Source organism: Chiloscyllium plagiosum, unplaced genomic scaffold (assembly GCF_037043375.1).
Source record: "Chiloscyllium plagiosum isolate Xiang-an unplaced genomic scaffold, Cpla_swu_hap1 HiC_scaffold_47, whole genome shotgun sequence".
NCBI classification, from domain to species: domain Eukaryota; kingdom Metazoa; phylum Chordata; class Chondrichthyes; order Orectolobiformes; family Hemiscylliidae; genus Chiloscyllium; species Chiloscyllium plagiosum.
In genome coordinates this window covers 7,276,085-7,301,741 of record NW_028270185.1, presented here as the reverse complement: position 1 = coordinate 7,301,741, position 25,657 = coordinate 7,276,085, and the positions used below count along the sequence as shown (strand labels likewise).

Here is a 25,657-nt window from a genome sequence, read left to right as displayed (position 1 = left end):
TCCCATGGTTAATCCATCTAGCCTGCACATCCCTGTGACACAATGAGGCAATTGAGCATGGCCAATCCACCTAAGCTGGTCATCTTTGGAATGTGGGAGGAAACCGGAGCACCTTGTGGAAACCCATGCAGAATTGGAAGAACGTGCGAAGTCCTCATAGGCAGTCACCCGAGTGTGAAATCAAACCTGTGCTGCTCTAGGATTGTGAGAGAAACACCTATTCCTGTTTATCCTGGTCCAAAAATGCGCTGTCTTGGTGGATTAGGCATGGAAAATGCAGTGTTACAGGGATAAGGGTTGGGTCTGAGTGGGATGCTTTTCGGAGGGGTGGTGTGGAGTCAATGGGCTGAATAATCTGCTTCCACACACATCTGGGGATTTTATGATCTGATCTAGTTTGAGGGACATCCCAAATCCGAAAGCAAATCAATCCTATCAATACGTGACAAATTGGATACATTGAAATGGCAATTTTCCTCCAACATTAGATATGTGTGTGTGTGTGTATTTTCATTTTTGTTTTTCAAGGCTTTTTTTTTGATTTTATGGAATTGTTGGCTGACTGCCACATATGACATCAGTGTCTGGTCAATTTAAAGCAGGAAGGTGCGTGAAGGAGTTTAAATGGACTGAGGGCAGAGCGAATGGGAGAGAGAGAGAGACTGAGGAAGAAGAGAAAGTTCAAAACAACCTTTAAGGAACAGAACCACGGAAGGAGAAATGTGATAAAGGAAGACTAATGTTTTTCCTTTAAAAAAAGGGAGTTTTAGTTGGATCTGAAGAGAAGTTCATGCACTGAAAAATTAGTCAACATACAGGGTCGACAATACATCTTGCTTCTTGTCCTGAGACATTGTGAACGATGGATTTTACACATCGGCGGAACTCAGTGAGTTTTTAAAAAAAAAATTTCCATGTCATTTTAAAATTGAAAACATTTTTGGGTGTTACTTGTGATGTTTGCAGTTGGGCTCAGTCATTGTTTTATGTGAGGTTACTGAAGTATTGAAGTGGCTGGAGATTTGAGGTTGTGAGGGGGATGTTGATGAGGTGATCCAGTGGGTCCCTTTGCCTGTCAGACCTGCTCCTCATGCCTCGGTTTTAAGGCTGTTTTGAGCCCCCTCTCCTCGCTACACTGGGTCCACCCTGTAATTGGCAGTGTTTGTGGTCGAGGCTTGGGGGTAGAGGTGACTGAATTCACATTGCAGCTGCTGCACTCGCTATTGCAGCTTTAACTGAGAATGTGCATTTTCCTAAAATTATGTTCTCCATTTCCAACCTCTCACTCTGCCCCCTAAGGCGGTGAATCGCACTCGGGTACAGATGCATAGGGCAAAAAGGTCCCAGCCCAAATTGCACACAAGTTTCAAGAAGATATTTGACTGTGAGGGCATCACAGAAAGAGATGTAAGAGGCCAGGAGCTAATTCCTGCAATATGCTGAGATTGTTTAATTTGGGACAGGTGGAATTAAGTTTTTGGACCCTCTTCGATTCACAGCTTCTTTTAAGCAATGTAGGATTAATTTCTGTATAAGGCTTCCATAGCAGGAGAGTGTTGCATCATCAAAAATGCCACCATTTCGAATGAGACATTAAACTGAGGTTCTATCTCGGGATCCAATGCTCCAAGTATCCAATAAGAAAGAGATGAGCAGAAATTTCTCTACTCCCAAGATCAATGGTTGTTGAGCATCCTTACTTGAGAAAGGACGTATTGGCACTGGAGGTGTTTCAGTGGAGATTCACTGGTTGATTTCAGAAATAAGAAGATTGCCCTTATGAGGAGAGATTGAGAAGACTGGGACTCTACTCACTGAATTTAGGAGAAGGTGGGGGTTTCTTATAGAAACATTGAAATTATGAAAGGAATAGATAGGATAGAAGCAGGGAGATTGTTTCCGCTGGTGGGTGAAACTAGAACTAGGGGGCATAGCCTCAAAATAAGGGGAAGCAGATTTAGGATTGAGCTGAGGAGGAACTTCTTCACCCAAAAGGTTGTGAATCTGTGGAATTCCCTGCCCAGTGAAGCAGTTGAGGCTACCTCGTTGAATGTTTTTAAGGCAAAGATAGATTTTTGAACAGTAAAGAATTTAAGGCTTACAATGAGTAGGCAGGTAAGAGGAGCTGAGTCCATGAAAAGATCAGCCATGATCTTATTGAATGGTGGGACAGGCTCAAGGACCAGATGGCCTACTCCTGCTCCTAGTTCTTATGTTCTTATGAGTATTGTTCGAGACTGAGTTAGAGTTTTAACCAATAAGGAGGAGGTAATGGAGGAAGATGGAGTTGAGGCTTGATCAGATCAGCCATTATCTTACTGAATGGTGGATGAAGCTTGGCGGACCAAATGTTCTACTCTTGATCCTATTTCTAATAGCTATCTGCTCCAGTCCCCCATAGTCAAACAGAAGGGTAGATGAAAGCACTCTTTTTTTTAACACATCTTTAGATATCTACAATTTTAATCTCTCCACCACTGGCAGCTGTAACTGTCAACAGGCTGGGTCCTGAGTTCTGGATTTCCCTCCCTAAACCTCAAATTATGAAGGATTTTGGTAGAGAGAGAGAAACTGGCAGAAACAGACACAAATGTTGGTCATCAATTGGGAGGTGTTGGGGTGGGGGTGGGGTTGCAGAGTAGGGTGGATGCACAGATTTAGAAAGTGTTTGTGTGGAGAGAGTTAAATCCGAATTCCCTACCAGAAAGGAAGAGGAGTAACTTCCAAATAAAGAATTGGAGCCATGTTTAAAGAACAGGCAGTAGGGACAGGGCTATTGAATGGAGAAGGAGAATTAGATTAGATACAGTGTGGAAACAGGCCCTTCAGCCCAACAAGTCCACACCAACCCTCCAAAGAGCAACCCACCCATACCCATACCCATTCGCCTACATTTACTCCTTCACCTAACACTACGGGCAATTTAGCATGGCCAATTCACCTAACCTGCAACTTTTGGATTGTGGGAGGAAACCGGAGCACCCGGAGGAAACCCACGCAGACACGGGGAGAATGTGCAAACTCCACACAGACAGTTGCCTGAGGCGGGAATTGAACCCGGTCTCTGGCGCTGTGAGGCAGCAGTGCTAACCACTGTGCTACCGTGCTGCCCCAATTAATTGGGAAGCTTTCTGGAAGAGACAGCATAGACACAGTGGGCCAAATGGCCTCCTTCTGCACTATGCCGAGCATAGTCCTGATCTCTTGGCTGCAATCCCTGTTTCATTTGAAATATTTGATTGCTATTACCCCTGTCTTTCTGTCTGTGAGACAGATTAAGACTATCATCAGTTGTGCTCGGACTCTTCCCCTGATGTACCGAAGGGACAGTTTAGCCATGTCTGTCAGATAGATTATAACTGTCACGCAGATTGGTCCTTTCCGCACATCATCTGCAAACCACACACACTTTGCAGAGAAGGACACAGTTGACTGACACTATTTTGTCACGTCTGCACATCATGTGGTTTCTTTACAAAGCAGTCGCTCACACATGATGCAGTCCTGCAGAACCTAATGAGACCATTGAGCCCATCGTGCCTCAGCCTAACCCCTCGCTCTTTCCAACATGTAGTTTAGAGCACCACAGCAAGATTTGGGGTTAAATGACCAATCATAGATCCACACAGGTGAGAGAGGTTTCCATTCAGTCTCTTGCTCCTGGCTTTGAAAGAGCAAAATGGTTCTTCTCATTCCCCATGTACTCCATTCTGCCCTGGTATCACCCCAGTGTCCTGCATATTTATTTTCCCTCCTTATAGCTATTAAACCAATTCCCTTTTGAAAGTTTCTATTGAATCTGCTTCCACCACCCTTTCAGGCAGGGCGCTCCATATCAGATCAAATCACTGTGTTAAAAATACCTCTCATCTCTCGCTCTGATTCATTTGTCACTTATCTCAAGTCTGTGTCCCTCTAGTTACCAAGCCTTCCTTATTCTATAAAAATGCAATTTCAAAAACATTCAGTAAATCTCTCCGTCACCCTCCCTGCTCTAACAGTTCTTGGGTTATTCCAATCTCCCCATGTCACTGAAATTCCTCAAACCTGAGATCACTTGTGCAGCCTCTGTGAGAAAGCAAAATGTAGATGGGAGGCAGTGGGACGAGTAGTAATTATTGCTGACTTGTTAATCTAGAGATCTAGTTAATGTTCTGGGGGGTTCAGTGTGAATCCTGCCATGGCACTGTGAGGCAGCAGCGGTTACGATCTGGAATGCACTGCTTGAGAATGTATGGAGGCAGATTCAGTTGTGGTTTTCAGAAGAGAATTAGCCTGTTACTAGAAAAGGAAGTGTGTAAAAGTTTACTGGGTGAAGGTAGAGGAATGGTGTTAAGTGAATTGTTCATTGGGAAAGCTGGTAAAGACATGAAGAGTTAAATGATCTCCATCTGCGCTATAAGAACATCCATGTCATTCACCACTGAATTATAGATCCCCTACAGCATGTAGGCAGGCCATTCAGCCCATCGACACCATACTAACCCTCTGAAGAGCACTCCACCCAGACCTATTCCCATAACCCTACATTTCCCAAGGCCAATCCACTGAACCTGCACATCTTTGGGCTGTGGGAGGAAACTGGAACACCCAGAGGAAACCCATGTAGACGTGGAGAGAATGTGCAAACTCCTCACAGACAGTCGCCCGAGGCTGGAATTAAACCTTGGTCTCTGGCACAGTGAAGCAGCAGTGCTAGCCACTAACCCATAGTGCCATCCTGGTGTATACACAATAACAACTTGCATTGTATAGTGCCTTTAGGAAATGTTTGAAGCACCAAATGGCCTATTTGTGCTCCTAATTAATTTGTTTGAGGCAGTAACCTATCCTCATTTCAACAAAGTGTTTTCCAACAAAGTTTGAAATCATAAGGAGATACCAAGGCAAAAACTTGTTCAAAGAAGTAGATTCTAAGGAGCACCTCAAAGAAGAGACAAAGTTTAGGGAGGAAATTCCAGAGCTTGAGGCGAATGCAGCTGAAGGTGTGATTAAAATTGAGGATGTTAAAGAAGCAAGAATTGGAAGACTGCAGAGATCTATAAGAGTTGTCGGAGAGATTTGATGTAGCACAGTGGTTTAGTGGTTAGCACTGCTGCCTCACAGCACCAGGGATTCAGGTTCAATTCCAACCTTAGGCAACTGTCTGTGTGGAGTTTGCATAATTCTCCCCATGTCTATGTGGGTTTCCTCCGGGTGCTCTGGTATCCTCCCAAAGATGTATAGGTTAGGCGGACTGGCCATGTTAAATTGCCTGATTGTGTCCAGGGATGTGTAGGTTAGGTGGATTAGCAATAGAAAATGCAGCATTACTGGGACAGGATAAGGATTGAGTCCGGGTGGAGTGCTTTTCGGAGGGTTGGTGTGGACTTAGTGGGCCGAATGTCCTGTTTCCACACTGTAGGGATTCTATGATAAGATTACAGAGGTAGAGGAGTTTGAAAGTCAGGATGAGAACTTTAAAATCAAGTTGTCGATTAACTGGAGGACAACATTGGTCGGCGAGATTTGGTGTGAGTTCTTAAACAGGGCTTTGCATAAGCTCAAATTTGCCAATTACGATGAATTACCACAAACTACTTTTTCAACAAAGCCCCTCTATCGGTGAAATCCTATATACCTTAAAGTCCTGATTTTGAAAAAAAAATGGATTTTTGCAGGAAATGGAAGAAGCTGACCTATAACGCTCTTTCCTTAAAACCAATGGAAGAGCATCCAGCCAGTCAACTCCACACAACCTGCTGAGCATTATTTTAGTTTGTTGAGACCTATTTTTCAATTTTAAGGTCCTGACCTCTGGGGTTAGAGAATGCGTGGATCAAATGAAGGTGAAAGAAGGGAGGAAGATAAAGGGAGAGAGGATGGAGCAATGTCCCGGTCCAATAATAAGAGGAGGAAGCTGTTCAGCCTTTGGAAATTATCATTCAGCGAAGCCATGGCTGATTTGCAACCTACACTTTCAGCCGCAACACAGATTTATCGTAGGAGTTTACAGATCAGAAGAGGCTCTTCAGGCCATCAAATGTCTACTACCAAAATGGATGTCCAGTTACCATTCCTAGTCACCCTACAGCCAAGTCTCCAAAATCCTTATTAATATATTTGTTTTCACCTATTTCCACAATTAATTCATCCATTTTATTGCAAATGCTCTGCATATTAAGGTGCAAAGCCTTAAGGCTAGTCTTTGTAACAATGTTTGCCCCATTCCCGTCATTTTTCACTGTGGCCCTGATTTCTCTGCTGATTACATTTCCTATTCCCCTTTCTCTGACTCCTTGCATTGGTTCCCATCCTTTTGCCATTTTAGTTTAAAGCCTCCCCAATCACGTGAGGAAATAGCTCCCTCCACCACCCCAGACATCAGTTATAGAGTCATACAGTAGATTTGATTCCCTACAGTGTGAAAACAGGCCCTTTGGCCCAACAAGCCCACACCAACTCTCCAAAGAGTAACCCACCCAGACCCATTTCCCTCTGACTAATGCACCTAACACTATGGGCAATTTGAATGGCCAATTCACCTGACCTGCACAACTTTGGACTGTGGGAGGAAACCCAAGCAGACATGGGGAGAATGTGCAAACTCCACACAGACAGTCGCCCAAGGCTGGGATTGAACCACTCAACCACCATGCCGTTCAGTACTACAGCATAGAGACAGGCCCTTTGGCCCAAACTGGTCCATGCCGACCAAAATGACTATCCACGCTAACCTCATTTTCCTGCACTTGGTCAAAATATTTCTCATCGTTTCCTTTCCATGTATTTGTCCAATTGCCTTTTAAATGTTGATAACATTTAAAATATTAATTTTAATGTTAATAAAATGTTAAATGCCTCAACCACTTCTACTGACAACTTATTCCATATGTGTCCCACCCTCTTTATAAAAAACGTTGCCCCTCAGGTTCGCTTTTATTCTTACCCCTCTAACCTTAAACGGATGCCCTCTAGTCCTAGATTCCTCAACCCTGGGAAAAAGACTGAGTGCATTCACCCTATCCATGCCTCTCATGATCTTATTCACTTCTATAAAGTCCTTCCTCAGTCTCCTACCCTCTAAAGAAAAAAAAAGTGCTAGCTTGTCCCCCAGCCTCTCCCTATAACTCAGACCGTTGATTCTAGGCAACATTCTTGTAAATTTCTTCTGCACTCTTTCCAGTTTAATAACATCCTTCCTATAACAAGGTGACCAAACCGGAACATAATACTCCAAATTTAGCCTCATCAATGTCCCGTACAACTGTAACATAACTTCCCAACTTTTATACTCAATGCCTGACTGGAGGCCAATGTGCTAAAAGCCTTCTTCACTGTCCTGTCTACCTGAGACTCCACTTTCAGAAAACAATGAACCGGAACTCCAAAATCCCTCTGTTCCACTACACTCCTTAAGGCCCTATTCATTCACCATGAAACCCCTACCCTGATTTGACTTTCCAAAATGCAAGACCTCACTCATCTATATTAAACTCCATTTGCCATTTCTCGGCCCACTTCCCCAGCTGATCAAGGTCCTGCTGCAATTTCTGATAACCTTCCTCACTGTCCATGATACCACCTATTTTAGTGTCATCAGCAAGCTTACCAACCATGCCTTGTACATTTTCATCCAAATCACTGATACAGGTAACAAACACAGTGATGGGTCCAGCACTGACCCCTGTGGCACTCCTATAGTAGTCACAGACCTCCAGTCTGACAAGTATCCTTCCACTATTACCTTCTGTTTCCTACCATCAAGCCAATGTTGTGTTCAATTTGCCAGCTCACACTGGATTCCATGCAATCTAACTGTCCCGTGCAGCCTACCATGTGGAACCTTATCAAAGGGCTTACTGACTACAGCTACCGCCCTGCCCTCGTCAACCTTCCTGGTCATTTCATTAAAGAACTCTAACAAATTTGTGGGGCATGATCTCCCACTCACAAAGCCATACTGACTACTTCTAATCAAGCCCTGTCTTTCCAAAGCATCTACATCTTATCCCTCATAATCTTCTCAAGTAACTTACCCACCACAGATGTTAAGCTTACTGGTCTATAGTTCAAAGACTTTTCTTTGCAGCCCTTCTTGAATAATGGCACAACATTCGCTACCTTCCAGTTTTCTGTGACCTCACTCGTGGCTAATGGTCCTGTTCCTGCCCAAGTCAAAACATGTTGACTTAAAAATGACCCGTGCGTCTTCTCAACTCTGACTTAAAGTCCTGTTGTCTGCTTCCTGTCCATTAGTCAATCCTCTATTCATGTGATTGACAAATTAACAATTAATCCAGCACCAGTCACTATTGGAGAAAAGAGGTCAAATCATCTACTTCCCTTTGTGTGAAGTGGTCCCAAATTTCACTCCTGAAAGGTCCACCTCTAATATTCAGTCTCTACCCCCGAGGCCTCAAGACCTCAAATAAATCTTCAAATTTGGAGCAGGAGTGGGCCACTCAAGTTTGTTTCTCTACTCCATCAAGATCATGGCTATAGTGATTGGAATGAGGGCCAGGTGATATTGGGGTTGTTAACCTGGGCCAATCAGGAGGCCAATCCTGATGAAGGGCTTATGCCCGAAATGTCCATTCTCCTGCTCCTCAGATGTTAACTGACCTGCTGTGCTTTTCCCGCGCCACACGTTTTGACTCTGATCTCCAACAATTGCAGTCCTCATTTTCTCCCAATAAGGGAGTCCTGGCCAACAGATATAAAGAGGAGATTCAACATGGGTGCTGGGGAAAAATAAGCACTACAAAGAAAAAGAGAAAAAAGAAAGAACAAAAAAAAAATAAACAGGAGATTCAGACAGTCTTCTCATTCTAGATTCTGGCTCTAAGCTGGTCGGTCAGAGCCCATGTACTGTGCACGTGTGAATAAAGGGTGATTTGGTGATGGGATACCAGCCTCTGTGCGGTTATTTCAATGGCTGATCTGATTATTGTTTCAGTTTCACTTGCTTGCCTGCTCCCCACAACTCTTAACTCCTTTGTCAGTCAAAAAATGTGCCTACCTCAACATCCGATGACCCTGTCTCCACCAGAGAAATTCACAGGCTCACAACTTCCCTAAGACAAGTAAACTCTCAACTCTGACTTAAAAGTCCCATGCTTCTACTCAGTTGGACATCCCCTTTAACACAAAGATGAGGTAAAACTTTTTCTCACAGGGGATCATAGGTCTTTGGAACTCTCTTACTCTGTAGATGGTGGAAGCAGAATAAGGCAGAGGTAGATAGATTCCCGTTGAGAAAGGGGGTGAAGAGGTTTCGGGGTAGATGGGAATGTACATTTAAGGCTACAATCAGATGCGCCATGATCTTATTTGATAGTGGGTCAGGTTTGATGGGCTGAATGGCCTACTCCTGCTCCTTATTTGGATCACCATCTCCTCATGCGGTATTCTAGATGTGGTCTAACCAATGCCGTGCACGGCTGTATCATCATCTGTTCCCTCTAATTTCTTGAAGACCACCCTTATTCTTCCAGGGAACATAATCCTAGTTTGTGTTTTCCCTCCTCATCTTCTGGGATCTGGAGGGAAATGGTAGCTTGTGGTGGAATTGCAGGAAGCTGAGAATTGACACAGAGATTGGTCCTGATGGAAGGATGAGAATTCCTGAAGGGAATGGCAGCGTACTATTGGTTAGTGCCTTCGGTATAATGTTGTAAATTTGGAGGGCTGCTGTCGGAATTAAGCATACTGGTAAATAGAGAAAGCTGGCATGTAACCAGGGAACTTTTGAGGGCTCCACAGTCAACGACATAGGAAGGAAGTGAGCTGAATTAACATGCATCAATCAAATGGCTCCAAAAACAGATAATATAGCCCACGTAAGCCCTACTAGTCCATGCAAGTCACCTCTTCCAGCCTTGAAAACTCACATTCCTCCAATTCTGGTCTCTGAGCATCCCCAATTGTAATCAACCCACTGGTTGTCAGCCACCTGGACCCTAAGCCCTGGAATTTCTGCTTCTCTGTCCTTTTTTTGATGTTCCATACTTAATTAACAAAGATTTTAGCTGTATGTCTTAATATCTCCTTATGTGACTTAATAGAGTCATACAGCATGGAAACAGACTCTTCAGTCTAACCGGTCCATGCCAAACATAATCCCAAACTAAACAAGTTCCACCTGCCTGTTCCTGGTCGATAGTCCTCCAAGCCTTTCTTATTCATGTACTTATCTATGTTTTTTTTTAACACATTGTAACTGGCCCCATATCCTCAGGAAGTTCATTCCACCTGCAAACCAAACTCTGTGTAAAAAATTTGCCCCCATGTCTTTTTTAAATGTCTCTCCTCTCACCTTAAAAATGTACCCTGTAGTCTTGAAATCCCCCATCCTAGAGAAAAGACACCTACCATTAGCTTATCTATACCCCTCATGATTTTATAGACCTTTTTAAGGTCACCTCTCAACCTCCTACTTTCCAGTGAAAAATGTCCCAGCCTATCCAGCCTTTCACTATGACTCAAACCTTTCACACCCAGCAACATCCTGGTCAATCACTTCTGAACCTTCTACAGCTTAACAATATCCTTTCTATAATTGTCAAGTGTTATTTGATAACAATCCATGGGTCTTCTTACTACCTTTATACACTTTATAAGTTCAAGTATTAGGTCCCAGTAAATGTAATTCTCATTTAGAGTTGTGCCTAACAGGACATAGCCCATATCCTTGATGTATTAGGACCACTGAAATACACTATAAGTTCAATTTGAAATCTGGATGAGCCCTAAGATTCCACAAGTGGATCTCCTGATTCTCGTTCCCCAGAGAAATACTACCATGTGTTTGGTGGCAGTGATTCCCAGGGGAAAGTTGGAAAAAAAAAGTCTGGACTTTTTAGAAAACACTTGAATTCTTTCCCACTGTTGGTATCTCTGGCCTCAATCACATGGAAGTACACATGCAATCGAATGAATGAGAAAAGGCATCTATGGTCCTCAATCTAGAAATAAGATAAAGACAAAGTTGCCATCATCCCAGAGGGCCACACGGTAGTGAACTTAACCAGAGGGTCATCACTCCTCAAGTGAAGCTGAGAAGACAGGACCTTTGTGGTGACCTCAGCTGGTGTCAGGAATTGAACTTATGCTGTTGGTATCACTCTGCATTGCAAACCAACCTCCAGTCAACTGAGCTGATGGAACTGTTTTGAAAAAGGAAAAAGCAGTTGAACTGGTAAATGAAATTAAAAACAGAAATTATTGGTGAAACTCAGTGGATCTGGCAGCATCCTTGGAGAGAAAGCTAGGTCAAAATTTCAGATCCAGTGATGTCATCAGATTTGGTCAAGGAGATATCCTGGTCTGACTAGTCTCAAAACAGAAAGACCAATATGTCCCATTTCCCAGTATTAAGATTTAAAAAAAAAATGTTTTTCCTTTTAGGGAGCTGTCATTCAGCCTTTATGGGCCTCCACCTCCACCATTTTATAGGGGAGTCTCTAAGCTGATTAGAAGGCTGTGGGTTCAACATCCACACCTGAGACCTGAGCTCAGAAAAATCAAGGGTGACACTCCCAGCCCAGCTGGTCAAAGACACAATCTTGCAGATGTTATAATAAACACTATCAAGTGGGCTCGAGAGATCCCCTGTCTTGGCTGGGAGCTCTCATCAGTGTCCCAGCTGATAGTCGTCCCTCAAACAACATCACAAAAATAGTGTCGCAGAGATGTACAGCACAGAAACAGACCCTTCGGTCCAACTCATCCATGTCGACCAGATATCCTAAATTAATCTAGTCCCATTTGCCAGCATTTGGCCCATGTCACTCTAAACCCTTCCTATTCATATCCCCATCCAGATGCCTTTTAAATGTTGTAATTGTATCAGCCTCCACCACCTCCTCTGGAAGCTCATTCCATACACACACCACCCTCTGCGTGAAAAGGTTGCCCCTTAAGTCCCTTTTAAATCTTTCCCCTCTCATCTTAAACCTATGCCCTCTAGTTTTGGACTCCCCTACCTTAGGGAAAAGACCTTGGCTGTTCACCCTATACTTGCCCCTCATGATTTTATAAACTTCTAAAAGGTCACCCCTCAGCCTCTGAAGCTCCAAGGAAAATAGTCCCAGCCTATTCAGCCTCTCCTTAGAGCTCAAACCCTGGCAACATCCTTTTAAATCTTTTCTGAACCCTTTCAAATTTCACAACATCTTTCCTATAGCAAAGTCAAAAATCACACAACACCAGGTTATAGTCCAACAGGTTTCATTGGAAGCAGTAGCTTTCAGAGCACCACTCCTTCATTTTTAACTTTGTACATCCCAGTCCAACACTGGCATCTCCAAATCATTTCCTGTGGCAGGGAGACCAGAATGGAATGCAATATTCCAAAAGTGATCTAACAAATATCCTGTACAACCACAAAATGATTTCCCAACTACAACAGATTCAAGAACAGCTTCTTCCCTGTTGCTATTAGACTTCTGAATGGACCTCTCCAATTTTAAATTTAAATGTTGATCTTGCTGTTTTTTGTGCACCTTCTCTGCAGCAGTAACATTGTATTCCTTGCTCAGTTCTATCACCTTAATGCACTTTGCGTGGTATGATCTGCCTGTATTGCAAGCAAAACAAAAACTTTTCACTGTATGTGGCAATAATAAATCAAGTCAAATCACAAAAAATGATTATCTGGACATAATCGCATTATTGTTTCTGGGAGCTTGCAGTATGGACATTTTCTATATTACAACAGTAACTACAATTCAAAAGTGATGCTTGGTAATACAATCCCTTTGAAATTTGGAATTCCTATGATTCTGTCCTGGAGAGTGCAAAATGAAAACCCTTGACAGCATGTCTGTTTTTTCTAGTAATATTAAAAACGAAATGATTGATTGCCCTTGAGGGAAACATTAACAATTAAACTGGCAAAAGAAACTGACTCGTCTGAATTGTATACTTCAAAATGGAACTCCAGCACAACCAGCACATTCAGTTCAAAATATTACATTTTACCTTTAGTGATCTTTCCCTCTGGGCATTAAACATTTTGGGGGATCCTGTGGTTGCTATATAAATGAACAATGAAGGTTGGGAAGATTGTTGCCATGTCAAAAGTGAAACTTGTCTTTTTCCTCCTCGTGTGCTAATGCTACAGTTGCCTCTTGCCTCCCAGCTCCACCATGCTCCCTGCTAGTCTTCTGCAGATGGTCGTCCTGTGTGCCTGGGTGCTGTTAGCTGGAGAAGCCAGCTTGTTCTCCGAAGGAGGGAAGACAGTGCCGTTGGATGCAAGCCGAAAGGAAGGTGCAGCACACTCTTTGCCAGATCCTGAGCTGGTCCATACCCTCCGCAGGACTCTACTGAGCAGATTGGGACTGAGCCATCTCCCCAAACCCAATCCTGCTGCCATCATCCCTCAGTACATGCGTGATTTGTACCATTTTCACACCGGGGATTACGGCAACATCCAGGATTCTAGCTTCACCCACTTAGGGAAACACACACGGGGCGCCAACACAGTGCGGAGCTTCCATCACTTGGGTGAGTTACCACAACCAAACATCCTGTCCGAACTCTCCACCTCCTCTTCTCCCTTCAGAATGGACTGTTCTTTTTACCTCACATTACTTTTCTCTATCACACATATTCAGTTAGATATCCACAACCTCGACCACCCATAGGGGAATAGAGTTCAAAGGGGAATATCTTGAGGCGCTCCTTCCCACTTATTTTGGATTGACTCAACACGAACCATGCTATCCAACTGCAAGTGGTCCAATATCATATCTATGATTTGAAAAATGTGAACAGTAAAAGTATAATTTGTCTTCTGGTTCGTCTCATGAAAATCTCAATGTGTTACATAATTCATATGCTCAGTGCATTTAGCTTCATCAGACACTTGAATTTGTCCTAAATCAAATTCTTACATACCACATGCTCAATGCTTTCTCACGGTCAATATAGTATTGCTGAATATTGGAACACTTGGTTTAGTAAAACTGGCATCGCCTATATATTCTATAGGAGAAAGGGAGGACTGCAGATGCTAGAGAGTCCGTCGAAAAGTGTGAGTTAGAAAAAGCACGGCACGTCGGGCAGCATCAGAGGAGCAGGAGGGTTGGCATTTTGGGCATAACAACAAATTATAGTTGTGCTAACTCAGGAACCCAAAATGAAAGGAAAGGAGCTCCCTTCCAAGTTGCATTCCATTGCAATTTCTTTTAATCCTTCTATGTGACAAGGCCAGCATTTATTCACTATCCGTAACTGCACCTGAACTGAGTGTCATAAAGTCATACAGATGTACAGCATGGAAACAGACCCTTCGGTCCAACCCGTCCATGCCAACTAGATATCCCAACCCAATCTAGTCCCACCTGCCAGCACCCGGCCCATATCCCTCCAAACCCTTCCTATTTATATACCCATCCAAATGCCTCTTAAATGTTGCAATTATACCAGCCTCCACCACTTCCTCTGGCAGCTCATTCCATACATGCACCACCCTCTGAGTGAAAACATTACCCCTTAGGTCTCTTTTATATCTTTCCCCTCTCACCCTAAACCTATGCCCTCTAGGTCTGGACTCCCCAATGCCAGGGATATGACTTTTCCTACTTACCCTATACATGACCCTCATAATTTAACCCTGGCAACATCCTTGTAAATCTTTTCTGAACCCTTTCATGTTTCACAACATCTTTCCGATAGGAAGGAGACTAGAATTGCATGCAATATTCCAACAGTGACCTAACCAATGTCCTGTACAGCTGCAACATGACCTCCCAACTCCTATACTCAATACTCAGACCAATAAAAGAAAGCATACCAAACGCCTTCTTCACTATCCTATCTACCAGAGACTCCACTTTCAAGGAGCTATGAACCTGCATTCCAACATCTCTTTGTTCAGCAACACTCTCTAGGACCTTACCATTAAGTGTATAAGTCCTGCTAAGGTTTGCTCTCCCAAAATGCAGCACCTCGCATTTATCTAAATTAAACTCCATCTGCCACTTCTCAGCCCATTGGCCCATCTGATCAAGATCCTGTTGTAATCTGAGGTAACCCTCTTCGCTGTCCACTACACCTCCAATTTTGATGTCATCTGCAAACTTACTAACTGTACCTCTTATGCTCGCATCCAAATCATTTATGTAAATGACAAAACGTAGAGGACCCAGCACCAATCCTTGTGGCACTCCACTGGTCACAGGCCTCCAGTCTGAAAAACAACCCTCCACCACCACCCTCTGTCTTCTACCTTTGAGACAGTTCTGTATCCAAATGGCTAGTTCTCCCTGTATTCCGTGAGATCTAACCTTGCTAATCAGTCGCCCGTGGGGAACCTTGTCGAATGTCTTACTGAAGTCCATATAGACCACATCTACCTCTCTGCCCTCATCAATTCTCTTTGTCACTTCCTCAAAAAACTCAATCAAGTTTGTGAGACATGATTTCCCACACACAAAGCCATGTTGACTATCCCAAATCAGTCTTTGCCTTTCCAAATACATGTACATCCTGTCCCTCAGGATTCCCTCCAACAACTTGCCCACCACCGACGTCAGGCTCACTGGTCTATAGTTCCCTGGCTTGTCCTTACCACACTTCTTAAACAGTGGCACCACGTTAGCCAACCTCCAGTCTTCTGACACCTCACCTGTGACTATCGATGATACAAATATCTCAGCAAGAGGCCCAGCAATCACTTCTCTAGCTTCCAACAGAGTTCTCTGGTACACCTGATCAGGTCCTAGGGATTTATCCACCTTTACCCATTTCAAGATATCCTGCACTTCCTCCTCTGTAATATGGACATTTTGCAAGATGTCACCATCTATTTCCCGACAGTCTTTATCTCCCATATCCTTTTCCACAGTAAATACTGATGCAAAATACTCATTTAGTATCTCCCCCATTTTCTGCCGTTCCATACAAAGGCCACTTTGCTGATCTTTGAGGGGCCCTATTCTCTCCCTAGTTACCCTTTTGCCCTTAATGTATTTGTAAAAATTCTTTGGATTCTCCTTAATTCTATTTGCCAAAGCTATCTCATGTCCTCTTTTTGCATTCCTCATTTCCCTCTTAAGTATACTCCTACTGCCTTTATACTCTTCTAAGGATTCAGTCGATCTATCCTGTCTACACCTTACATATGCCTCCTTCTTTTTCTTATCCAAACCCTCAATGTCTTTAGTCATCCAGCATTCCCTATACCTACCAGCCTTTCCTTTCACCCTAACAAGAGTATACTTTCTCTGGATTCTCTTTATCTCATTTCCGAAGGCTTCCCAATTTCCAACCATCCCTTTACCTGCGAACATCTGCTTCCAATCAGCTTTTGAAAGTTCTTGCCTAATACCATCAAAATTGGTCTTCCTCCAATTTAGAACTTCAACTTTTAGATCTGGTCTATCCTTTTCCATCATTATTTTAAATCTAATTGAATTATGGTCGCTGGCCCCAAAGTGCTCCCCCACTGACACCTCGGTCACCTGCCCGGCCTTATTTCCCAAGGGTAGGTCAAGATTTGCACCTTCTCTAATAGGTACATCCACATACTGAATCAGAAAATTGTCTTGTCCTCACTTTATAAATTCCTCTCCATTTAAACCCTTAACACTATGGCAGAGCCAGCTTATGTTTGGAAAGTTAAAATCCCTTACCATAACCACCCTATTATTCTTAGAGATAGTGGAGATCTCCTTACAAGTTTGTTTCTCAATTTCCCTTTGACTATTAGGGGGTCTATAATATAATCCCAAGACTTGCTGGGACCATTTCAGAGGGCAATTAGGAGTCATTCACATTAACAGCATGGTGTACCACAAGATGCATTGCAGTAACTCCTTCAAATCTACCCGCCAGACTCAGAACCTCTATTACCCAGAAGGGCAAGAATAACAGATGCATAGAACAAGGTAAATAGAATCCAAGCCAGATTGTGATATAGCAACCAAGGCACATTTCTCTTCATTGCAGAGAGGGTTTATTGACATGCTGAGCTTTAGCCCTCTCTCATCCCACCCTCAGTATCCCAGCGCTCCCTGTTTATAGATATTTTCTATTCAGTGATGTTATTACATACCTCTGGAGCAGGTGGGCTTTGAAACCAGGCCTCCTTGCTCAGAAGTAGGGTCATACCACTTCATAAGAACCCCAGCCTGTTTGAAGATAATTAATATCCATCACTCGTTTCTCTTAACCCTACAATATCATTAACAAACCTCAACAGTGTGATTGACCAGACATAAACAAACACTACCATCTGCAAGTTTGCTGCCAAGCCGCACAATACCCTGATTTAGAACTATATCCCCATTCCTTCATTGTTTCTGGGTCAGAATCCTGAAACTTCCTCCTAGGAGTTCCGTGGCTGTCCCTACATCCCAAGGCCAATCGTGGTTCCAGAAAGTGGCTCACCATCCATCCTCTTGAGGGGCATCAGAGATAGATGAAATAGAAACTAAAGTGGACGTATTTTCTTTGTGGAGAGAGGTTATTCACTTTCTAGGGGATTGGTTAACTCAGTTGGCTGCTTTGCAATGCAATGACACCAACAGTGTAAGTTCATTTCCCAAACCTGCTGAGGTTACCAAGAAGGACTATCTTTCTGAAAGTCTCCCCTCGTGTTAGGCATGATGACTCTCAGGTTAGACTAGCCATCTCTCTCTAATGAGATAGCAAGGTAAAGGTAAAAGACCAAAAGATGTAGGAGTGCATTAGGCCATTCACTAATCGAGTCTGCTTTGCCATTTGATCATGGCTGACATGTTTCATAGCCCTATTCTTCCGCCTTCTGGATGAAATACATACAATGGCTTGCCTTCCACACCCCTCTGCAGCAATGAGTTACATAGTTTCTCCACCCTCTGGTTGAAGAAATTCATCCTCACCTCAGTTCTAAAGGGTTGTCCCTTCACTCGGAGACTGTGCCCGCTGGTCCGAGTCTCTGCTATTTCTCCAAGTCCACTCTATACAAGCCTCTCAGATTTCTGTAAATTTCAATAAGATCCCCACCCCTCATCCTTTTAAACACAATTGAGTACAGACTCAGAGTCGTTAACCACTCCTGATATGCCAAGCCCTTCATCCCGCGGGTTCATTCTTGTAAACCTCTTCTGGACCAGCACATCCTTCCTTGGATGTGGAATGCTTACTGACTTGTTGAATTTTACTCCTCTGCTCACACACCTTCATGGGGAATAGTCGTTATTGACCCATAAGGGGATAGTCTCCATGGAGTCATAGGGAATGAAAGCCTTTATAAAAAAAACTGTTGGATCAGGGAGGTTTTTACTCTTAATGAAATTGTTATTAACCCTAATCAGTGTTTTTCTCCTCTTTCTCCATTTGGTTTATGACAGATTATCTCCAGGAGGTTCCCTATCCTAAGGGAAGAGGTTTCCACCAGATCGTCTTCAACTTGACTACCATCCCTGACCGAGAACATGTCACCTCGGCCGAGCTCCGTTTATTCCGGGAGGCTGAGATTAGGGCTAGTCCCGGTCTGGATGTGGTGGCTGTTTACGAGCTCTCTGGGCCCCTTGGCAGAGGAACGATGGGGCGCAGGCTACTGGAGAGGCGCCTGCTACCCGGTAACCGGAGCCAGTGGGAGAGCTTCGAGGTGGGCCCGGCGGTGATGAACTTGAAAGCAGGGCAGCGGCAAAGGCGGGGACTGGTGGCTTTCCTGGTCGAGATGAGGCCGGGCCTGTCACCACGTGGGCGGCTGAGGGTCGGCAGGTCACCACGGGAGGCTGAGGAACCCCGCTGGCCACTCCTGGTCACCTATGGCCGGGACAGTGGTGGTGGGAGGGCTTTGGGATCCAGGCCCAAGCGGCATGGCCTGAAGAAAGGGGCTCGGACCAGAGTCCGGTCGCGTAATCGGTGCCGCCGGAGGCCGCTGTACGTAGACTTCAAGAGGGTGGGCTGGACTGAGTGGATCATCGCTCCCCGTGGCTACAATGCCTTTTACTGCCAGGGTGAGTGCCGGTTCCCGCTTGCCGATCACATGAACTCCTCCAGCCATGCCATCGTGCAGACTCTGGTCAACTCAGTGAACACTGACATCCCCAAGGCCTGCTGTGTACCCACCGAGCTCAGCCCAGTCGCCATGCTCTACCTAGACGATGATGAGAGAGTGGTCCTCAAGAATTACCAGGAGATGGCCGTCGAAGGCTGTGGATGCCGCTGAGAGAACAAACCCTGCCTCCAACAGATGCGAGACCATTATGCCATGGGGGTAATCTTCATTGAGTAACTGAATCATTGCAGATCTTCATTGAATCATTGGGAAGTCTTCATTAAGTCACTGGGATTCTTCATTGAATCATCAAAGATCTTCATTACATCGTGGGGAGCCTTAATTGAGTCATTGAAGGTGGTCTGCATTGAGTAACTGGGGTGATTTTTATTGAATCATAGGGGATATTCTTTAAGTCATTGGGAGTCTTTATTGAGTCATAGTGATGATCTTCATTGAATCATTGGGGATCTTCATTGATTAATAGTGCAGTCTTGATACAGTCATTGGAGGTGGTCTTCACTGAGTCTTTGTGGTCTTCATTGAGTCATTGGGTGCTCTTCATTAAGATATTGGGGAGTCTTCAATAAGTCATTGAGAGTCCTCATTGAGTCATAGTGGTGGTCTTCATTGAGTCATGAATTGTCTTCACTGAGTCTTTCAGGGGTTTTCATGGAGACATTGAGGATCTTCATTAAGTCATTGGTAATCTGAAAGGTTCATCTGAAAGATGATGTGGAGATGCTGCTGTCGGACTGGGTTAGATAAAGTCAGAAGTCACATGACATCAGGTTATAGTCCAATACGTTTATTTGAAATCACAAGCTTTCGGACTGTTGCACCTTCATCAGGTGAAGTCATTGTGATTTCAAATAAACTGGTTGGACTATAACCTGGTGTCGTGTGACTTCTGACTTCATCTGAAAGGTGGTAATGCAGCACTCCCTCAGTTCGATACAGGGAGCGTTAGCCTGGATTTGTGCTCAAGTCTCTGGAATCAACTGACACCAATAATTACCAATATTTTTGTCGCTGTGAAAGTAAAGAATGAATTGACTGTACATTCAGATGTGGTGAAAAATAATTTAACTTTTTTCCCTAATCTTGTGTTAAATAGTTTCCTTATTCATCATATGTCTATGGGTCCTCTTTGCCCTGAAAGCACTGGCTAATAGCCTAGCCCTTTGGTATTCACCTCAAACAGTATGTGCAAACCAAGAATGTGAATAGTAGCAAGTAATTTGATTATGGGAACATCACAGTTAGCAATGAAATCCTGCCTTGGCAATGACCTTTAAACTTGCCAGCAAGGGGTTAGAGAGGGAAGTGGTTGGGTCACTGGGCAGATACTTTATGACAGGAATCCAGGCTGATATTTTTTCTCTTTTTTCATCTTTCCCCTAGAGATTCAGAATCCCAGTTATAGCAAAATCACCCTCACTTACTGTGCCCAGTTCTAAAGGCAGCTGACTAGAGTTATAGAGATGCACAGCATGGAAACAGACCCTTCTAGTCCCACCTGCCAAGACCCGGTCCATATCCCTCCAAACCCTTCCTATTCATATACCCATCCAAATACCTTTTAAATGTTGCAATTGCACTCGCCTCCGTCACTTCCTCTGGCAGCTCATTCCATACACGTACCACCCTCTGTGTGAAAAAGTTGCCCCTTAGATCTCTTTTATATTTTTCCCCTCTCACCCTAAACCTATGCCCTCTAGTTCTGGACTCCCCGACCCCAGGGAAAAGACTTTGTCTATTTATCCTATCCATGCCCCTCATAATTTTGTAAACCTCTATAAGGTCACACCTCAGCTCTGACACTCCAGGGAAAACAGCCCCAACCTGTTCATCCTCTCCCCATAGCTCAAATCCTCTAACCCTGGCAACATCCTTGTAAATCTTTTCTGAACCCTTTCAAGTTTCACAACATCTTTCCGATAGGAAGGAGACTAGAATTGCATGCAATATTCCAAAAGTGGCCTAACCAATGTCCTGTACAGCTGCAGTATGACCTCCCAACTCCTGTACTCAATACTCTGACCACTAAAAGAAAGCATACCAAATGCCTTCTTCACTATCCTATCTACCAGAGACTCCACTTTCAAGGAGCTATTAACCTGCACTCCAAGGTCTCCTTGTTCAGCAACACTCCCTAGGACCTTACCATTAAGTATATAAGTCCTGCTAAGATTTGTTTTCCAAAAATGCAGCACCTCACATTTACCTCCAATCAAACTCCATCTGCCACTTCTCGGCCCATTGGCTCATCTGATCAAGATCCTGTTATAAGCTGTTGTAATCCTCTTCGCTGTCCACTACGCCTCCAAATTTGGTATCATCTGCAAACTTACTAACCGTACCTCTTATGTCCGCATCCAAATCATTTACGTAATTGACAAAAAGTAGAGAACCTAGCACCGATCCTTGTGGCACTCCACTGGTCACAGGCTTCCAGTCTGAAAAACAACCCTCCACCACCACACTCTGTCTTCTACCTTTGAGCCAATTCTGTATCCAAATGGCGAGTTCTCTCTGTATTCCGTGAGATCTAACCTTGCTAACCAGTCTCCCATGGGGAACCTTGTTGAATGTCTTACTGAAGTCCATATAGATCATATCTACCACTCTGCCCTCATCAATTCTCTGTTACTTCTTCAAAAAAATCAAGTTTGTGAGACATGATTTCCCACGCACAAATCCATGTTGACTATCCCTAATCAGTCCTTGCCTTTCCAAATACATGTACATCCTGTCCCTCAGGATTCCTCCAACAACTTGCCCACCACTGACGTCAGGCTCACTGGTCTATAGTTCCTGATCAGGTCCTGGGGACTTATTCACCTTTATGTGTTTCAAGACATCTAGCACTTCCTCCTCTGTAATATGGACGTTTGCAAGATGTCACCATCTATTTTGCTACTTTCTATATCTTCCATATCCTTTTCCACAGTAAATACTGATGCAAAATACTCGTTTAGTATCTCACCCATTTTCTGCCGCTGCCTTGCTGATCTGAGGGGCCCTATCCTCTCCCTAGTTACCCTTTTCTCCTTAATGTGTTTAAAAAAACCCTTTGGATTCTCCTTAACTCTATTTGCCAAAGCTATCTCATGTCCCCTTTTTGCTCTCCTGATTTCCCTCTTAAGTCCTACTGCCTTTATACTCTTCTAAGGATTCACTCGATCTATCCTGTCTATACCTCACATATGCCTCCGTCTTTTTGTTATCCAAACCCTCAATTTCTTTAGTCATCCAGCATTCCCTACACCTACCAGCCTTTCCTTTCACCCTAACAGGAGTATACTTTCTCTGGATTCTTGTTATCTCATTTCTGAAGGCTTCCCATTTTCTAGCCGTCCCTTTACCTGCGAACATCTGCTTCCAATTAGCTTTTGAAAGTTCTTGCCTAATACTGTCAAAATTGGCCTTTCTCCAATTTAGAACGTCAACTTTTAGATCTGGTCTATCCTTTTCCATCACTATTTTAAATCTAATAGAATTATGGTTGCTGGCCCCAAAGTGCTTCCCCACTGACACCTCAGTCACCTGTCCTGCCTTATTTCCCAAGAGTAGGTCAAGTTTTGCACCTTCTCTAGTAGGTACTTAATCATACTTAATCAGAAATTTTTCTTGTACACACTTAACAAATTCCTCTCCATCGATTCCCTTATCACTATGGCAGTCCCAATTGATGTTCAGAAAGTTAAAATTCCCTACCATAACCACCCTATGATTCTTACAGATAGTTGAGATCTCCTCAGAAATTTGTTTCTCAATTTCCCTCTGACTATTAGGGGATCTATAATACAATCCCGATAAGGTCAGCATCCCTTTCTTATTTCTCAGTTCCACCCAAATAACTTCCCTGGATGTATTTCTGGGAATATCCTCCCTCAGCACAGCTGTAATGCTATCCCTTATCTAAAACACCACTCTCCCTCCTCTCTTGCCTCCCTTTCTATCCTTCCTGTAGCATTTGTATCCTGGAACATTAAGCTGCCAGTCCTGTCCATTCCTGAGCCATGTTTCTGTAATTGCTATGATATCCCAGTCCCATGTTCCTAACCATGCCCTGAGTTCATCTGCCTTCCCTGTTAGACCCCTTGCATTGAAATAAATGCAGTTTAATTCATTAGTCCTACCTTATCCATACCTGCCCTGACTGTTTGGCTCACTTCTGTTCTCAACTGTACCAGTCTCAGATTGATCTCTTTCCTCACTATCTCCCTGGGTTCCACCCTCGCACCCCCCACCCCCCCTCACCTTACCAGTTTAAATCCTCCCAAGCAACTCTAGCAAATCTCCCTGCCAGCATATTAGTCCCCTTCCAATTTAGGTTCAACCAGTCTTTCTTGTAAGGTCACTTCTACCCCAAAAGAGATTCCAATGGTCCAAAAATGTGAATCCTTATCCCATATACAAACTCCTCAGCCATGCATTCATCTGCTCTATCCTCCTATTCCTGCCCTCACTCGCTTGTCGCACCGGGTGTAATCCAGATATTACTACACTCGAGGACCTCCTTTTTAAATTCCTGCCTAACTCTCTGTAATCTCCCTTCAGCATCTCAACCTTTTCCCTTCCTATGTCGTTGGTTCCATTGTGGACAATGGCCTCGTGCTGACCCCTCTCCCCCTTGAGAACATTCTGCACCCTCTCAGAGACATTCTTGATCCTGGCCCCAGGGAAGCAACATGCCATTCTGATTTTTCGCTGCTGGCCACAGAAACATCTATCTGTACCTCAGACTAGAGAATCCCCTAACACAATTGATCTCTTGGAACCCGACGTACCCCTCATTGCATTAGAGCCTGTCTCAATACCAGAAACTTGGCTGTTCGTGCTACGTTCCCCTGAGAATCCATCACCTCCTACATTTTCCAAAACAGCATACTTATTTCAAATGGGTATAGCCACAGAAGGCTCCTGCACTAGCTGCCTACCTCTCTTACCTTTCCTGGAGTTAACCCATCTATGTGACTGTATCTGAGACTCCCCCCCCCACTTCCTATAACTACCATCCATCACATACTGTTGCTGTTGCAAATTCCTCATTGCTTCTAACTGCCTCTCCAGCTGATCTATTTGATCTGATAAGATTTGCAACCAACAGCCTTTATTACAGATATAATCCGCAGTAACCCTCTTTAAACTCCCACATCTGATAAGAAGCACATATCACTCTACTACAGGTCATTTTTGCTCCTTCACAATCTACAGACCCAGAAAATAACACTGTTTTCTTCCTCTACAAAACACTGCCCCAGGTTAAATTAATAATTATGGTTTACATTTTATGTTTAATCAAGAGACATATCTCAAAAAACATATAACCAAGAAAGAACCCACTCTACTCACTGCTGCAGACTTTCTGTAGGTCCCAATTAAAAACAATACACTTATCTGTTTCCGTGTTGTGAACTTCACCCAAACAGTTCCTCCAAGACCAGTTGTGAATTTCACTGTTTGTCAATTTTCCCAGATGCACTCCAATGTCCAGCAATACGTGAATTCAAACATCAAAGGCAGTAACTGTGCAGGTTCACTGCTGTGTCAGTTTCTTTCCCTATCTCTCCCGCACTGACTTCACCATGTGCTTCCTTTGTCTGTTCTTCTCCCTTTTAAACTGCTGTTGTTTTGACTTTTTTTTTCCCAACGTTCCAAAACAGTGCAACAGCATAAAAACAGTAATTGTTGTTTCTAGAATTTGAGGAAATCACCTCCAGCACCTAAAATACCTCAATAAAGGAGCAGCTGTTACAGCCAGAAATTTTTCCCATCCTCCATCTTGGATAGACTTGGAACCATATTTCAATAGTTAGAGCCAATGCTTCTATTTTTGTTTATTTATCTTATCCATTTGAGCTATATCATGTGCTTTCATGTAATATGGGCATTGCTTGCTGGGCCAGCATGAACTACCCCATCCATAATTATCCTTGAGACTGTGGTGGTGAACTGTGTTCTTGAATGGCTGTTTGGCCTTCAAACCCGTAACCACTATCATCTTGAAGGACAAAGGCAACAGGTGTGGGAACACCACCACTTGAAATTTCCCCTCCAGTCACAAACCACCTTGACTTGTAGTTTAATAATATCCTTTTGATAATAGGGCCACCAGAACTGCACGCAGTATTTCAAATGTGGTATTACTAACATCTTGTACAGCTGCATCAAGACATCATAACTCCTAAACACAATGCTTAGACCGATGAAAGAAAACATGCCAAACTCCTTCTTCACTGTCCTGTCTCCCTGTGAAGGAGCTATGAATCTGTACTCTGAGATCTCTTTGTTCCATAACACTCCCTAGGGCCCTACCATTGACTGGAATTCCAGGATTTTGACCTCATGACACTTGAAGAATGGCAACATATTTTCAAGTCAGGATGGTTAGTGGTTTGGAGGGGAACTTCCATGTGGTGTTATTCCCATGCATCTGCTAGTCTTTTTTCCAAATGGTAGCAGACGTGTTTGGAAGGAAGCATAGGTGAATTTCTGCAGTACATCTTGTAGATACCACACATTACTGCCACCATACCTCTGGTATGGAAGAAGTGAATTTAAGCTAATGGATGGAGTCCTGATTCTATTTTTGCTTTTGCCAGGGAATCTGATTACAATATCTGCTCATTTAACAATAAATAAATCTTGTGCACTAAACAGATTTTCACAACA

The 25,657-nt window shown here is 43.6% G+C and overlaps 1 protein-coding gene across 1 annotated transcript; it reads left to right on the top strand.

Moving 5' to 3' along the window:
- The first annotated feature begins 651 nt into the window (after window positions 1-651).
- Window positions 652-25,655, top strand: LOC122542790 (bone morphogenetic protein 4-like). Its single transcript, XM_043680836.2, has 3 exons — window positions 652-889; window positions 13,124-13,488; window positions 18,321-25,655. Exons 2-3 carry the CDS (start codon window positions 13,131-13,133, stop codon window positions 19,145-19,147), a joined length of 1,185 nt encoding a protein of 394 aa, XP_043536771.1. The 5' UTR covers window positions 652-889; window positions 13,124-13,130; the 3' UTR covers window positions 19,148-25,655.
- The last annotated feature ends 2 nt before the right edge of the window (window positions 25,656-25,657 follow it).

Bases quoted from the DNA above. Each gene is read 5' to 3' on its own strand.
- LOC122542790 (XM_043680836.2), top strand. From the start codon at position 13,131: ATGCTCCCTGCTAGTCTTCTGCAGATGGTCGTCCTGTGTGCCTGGGTG. The intron at 13,489-18,320 runs GTGAGTTACCAC...GGTTTATGACAG, and splicing joins GCGGAGCTTCCATCACTTGG to ATTATCTCCAGGAGGTTCCC.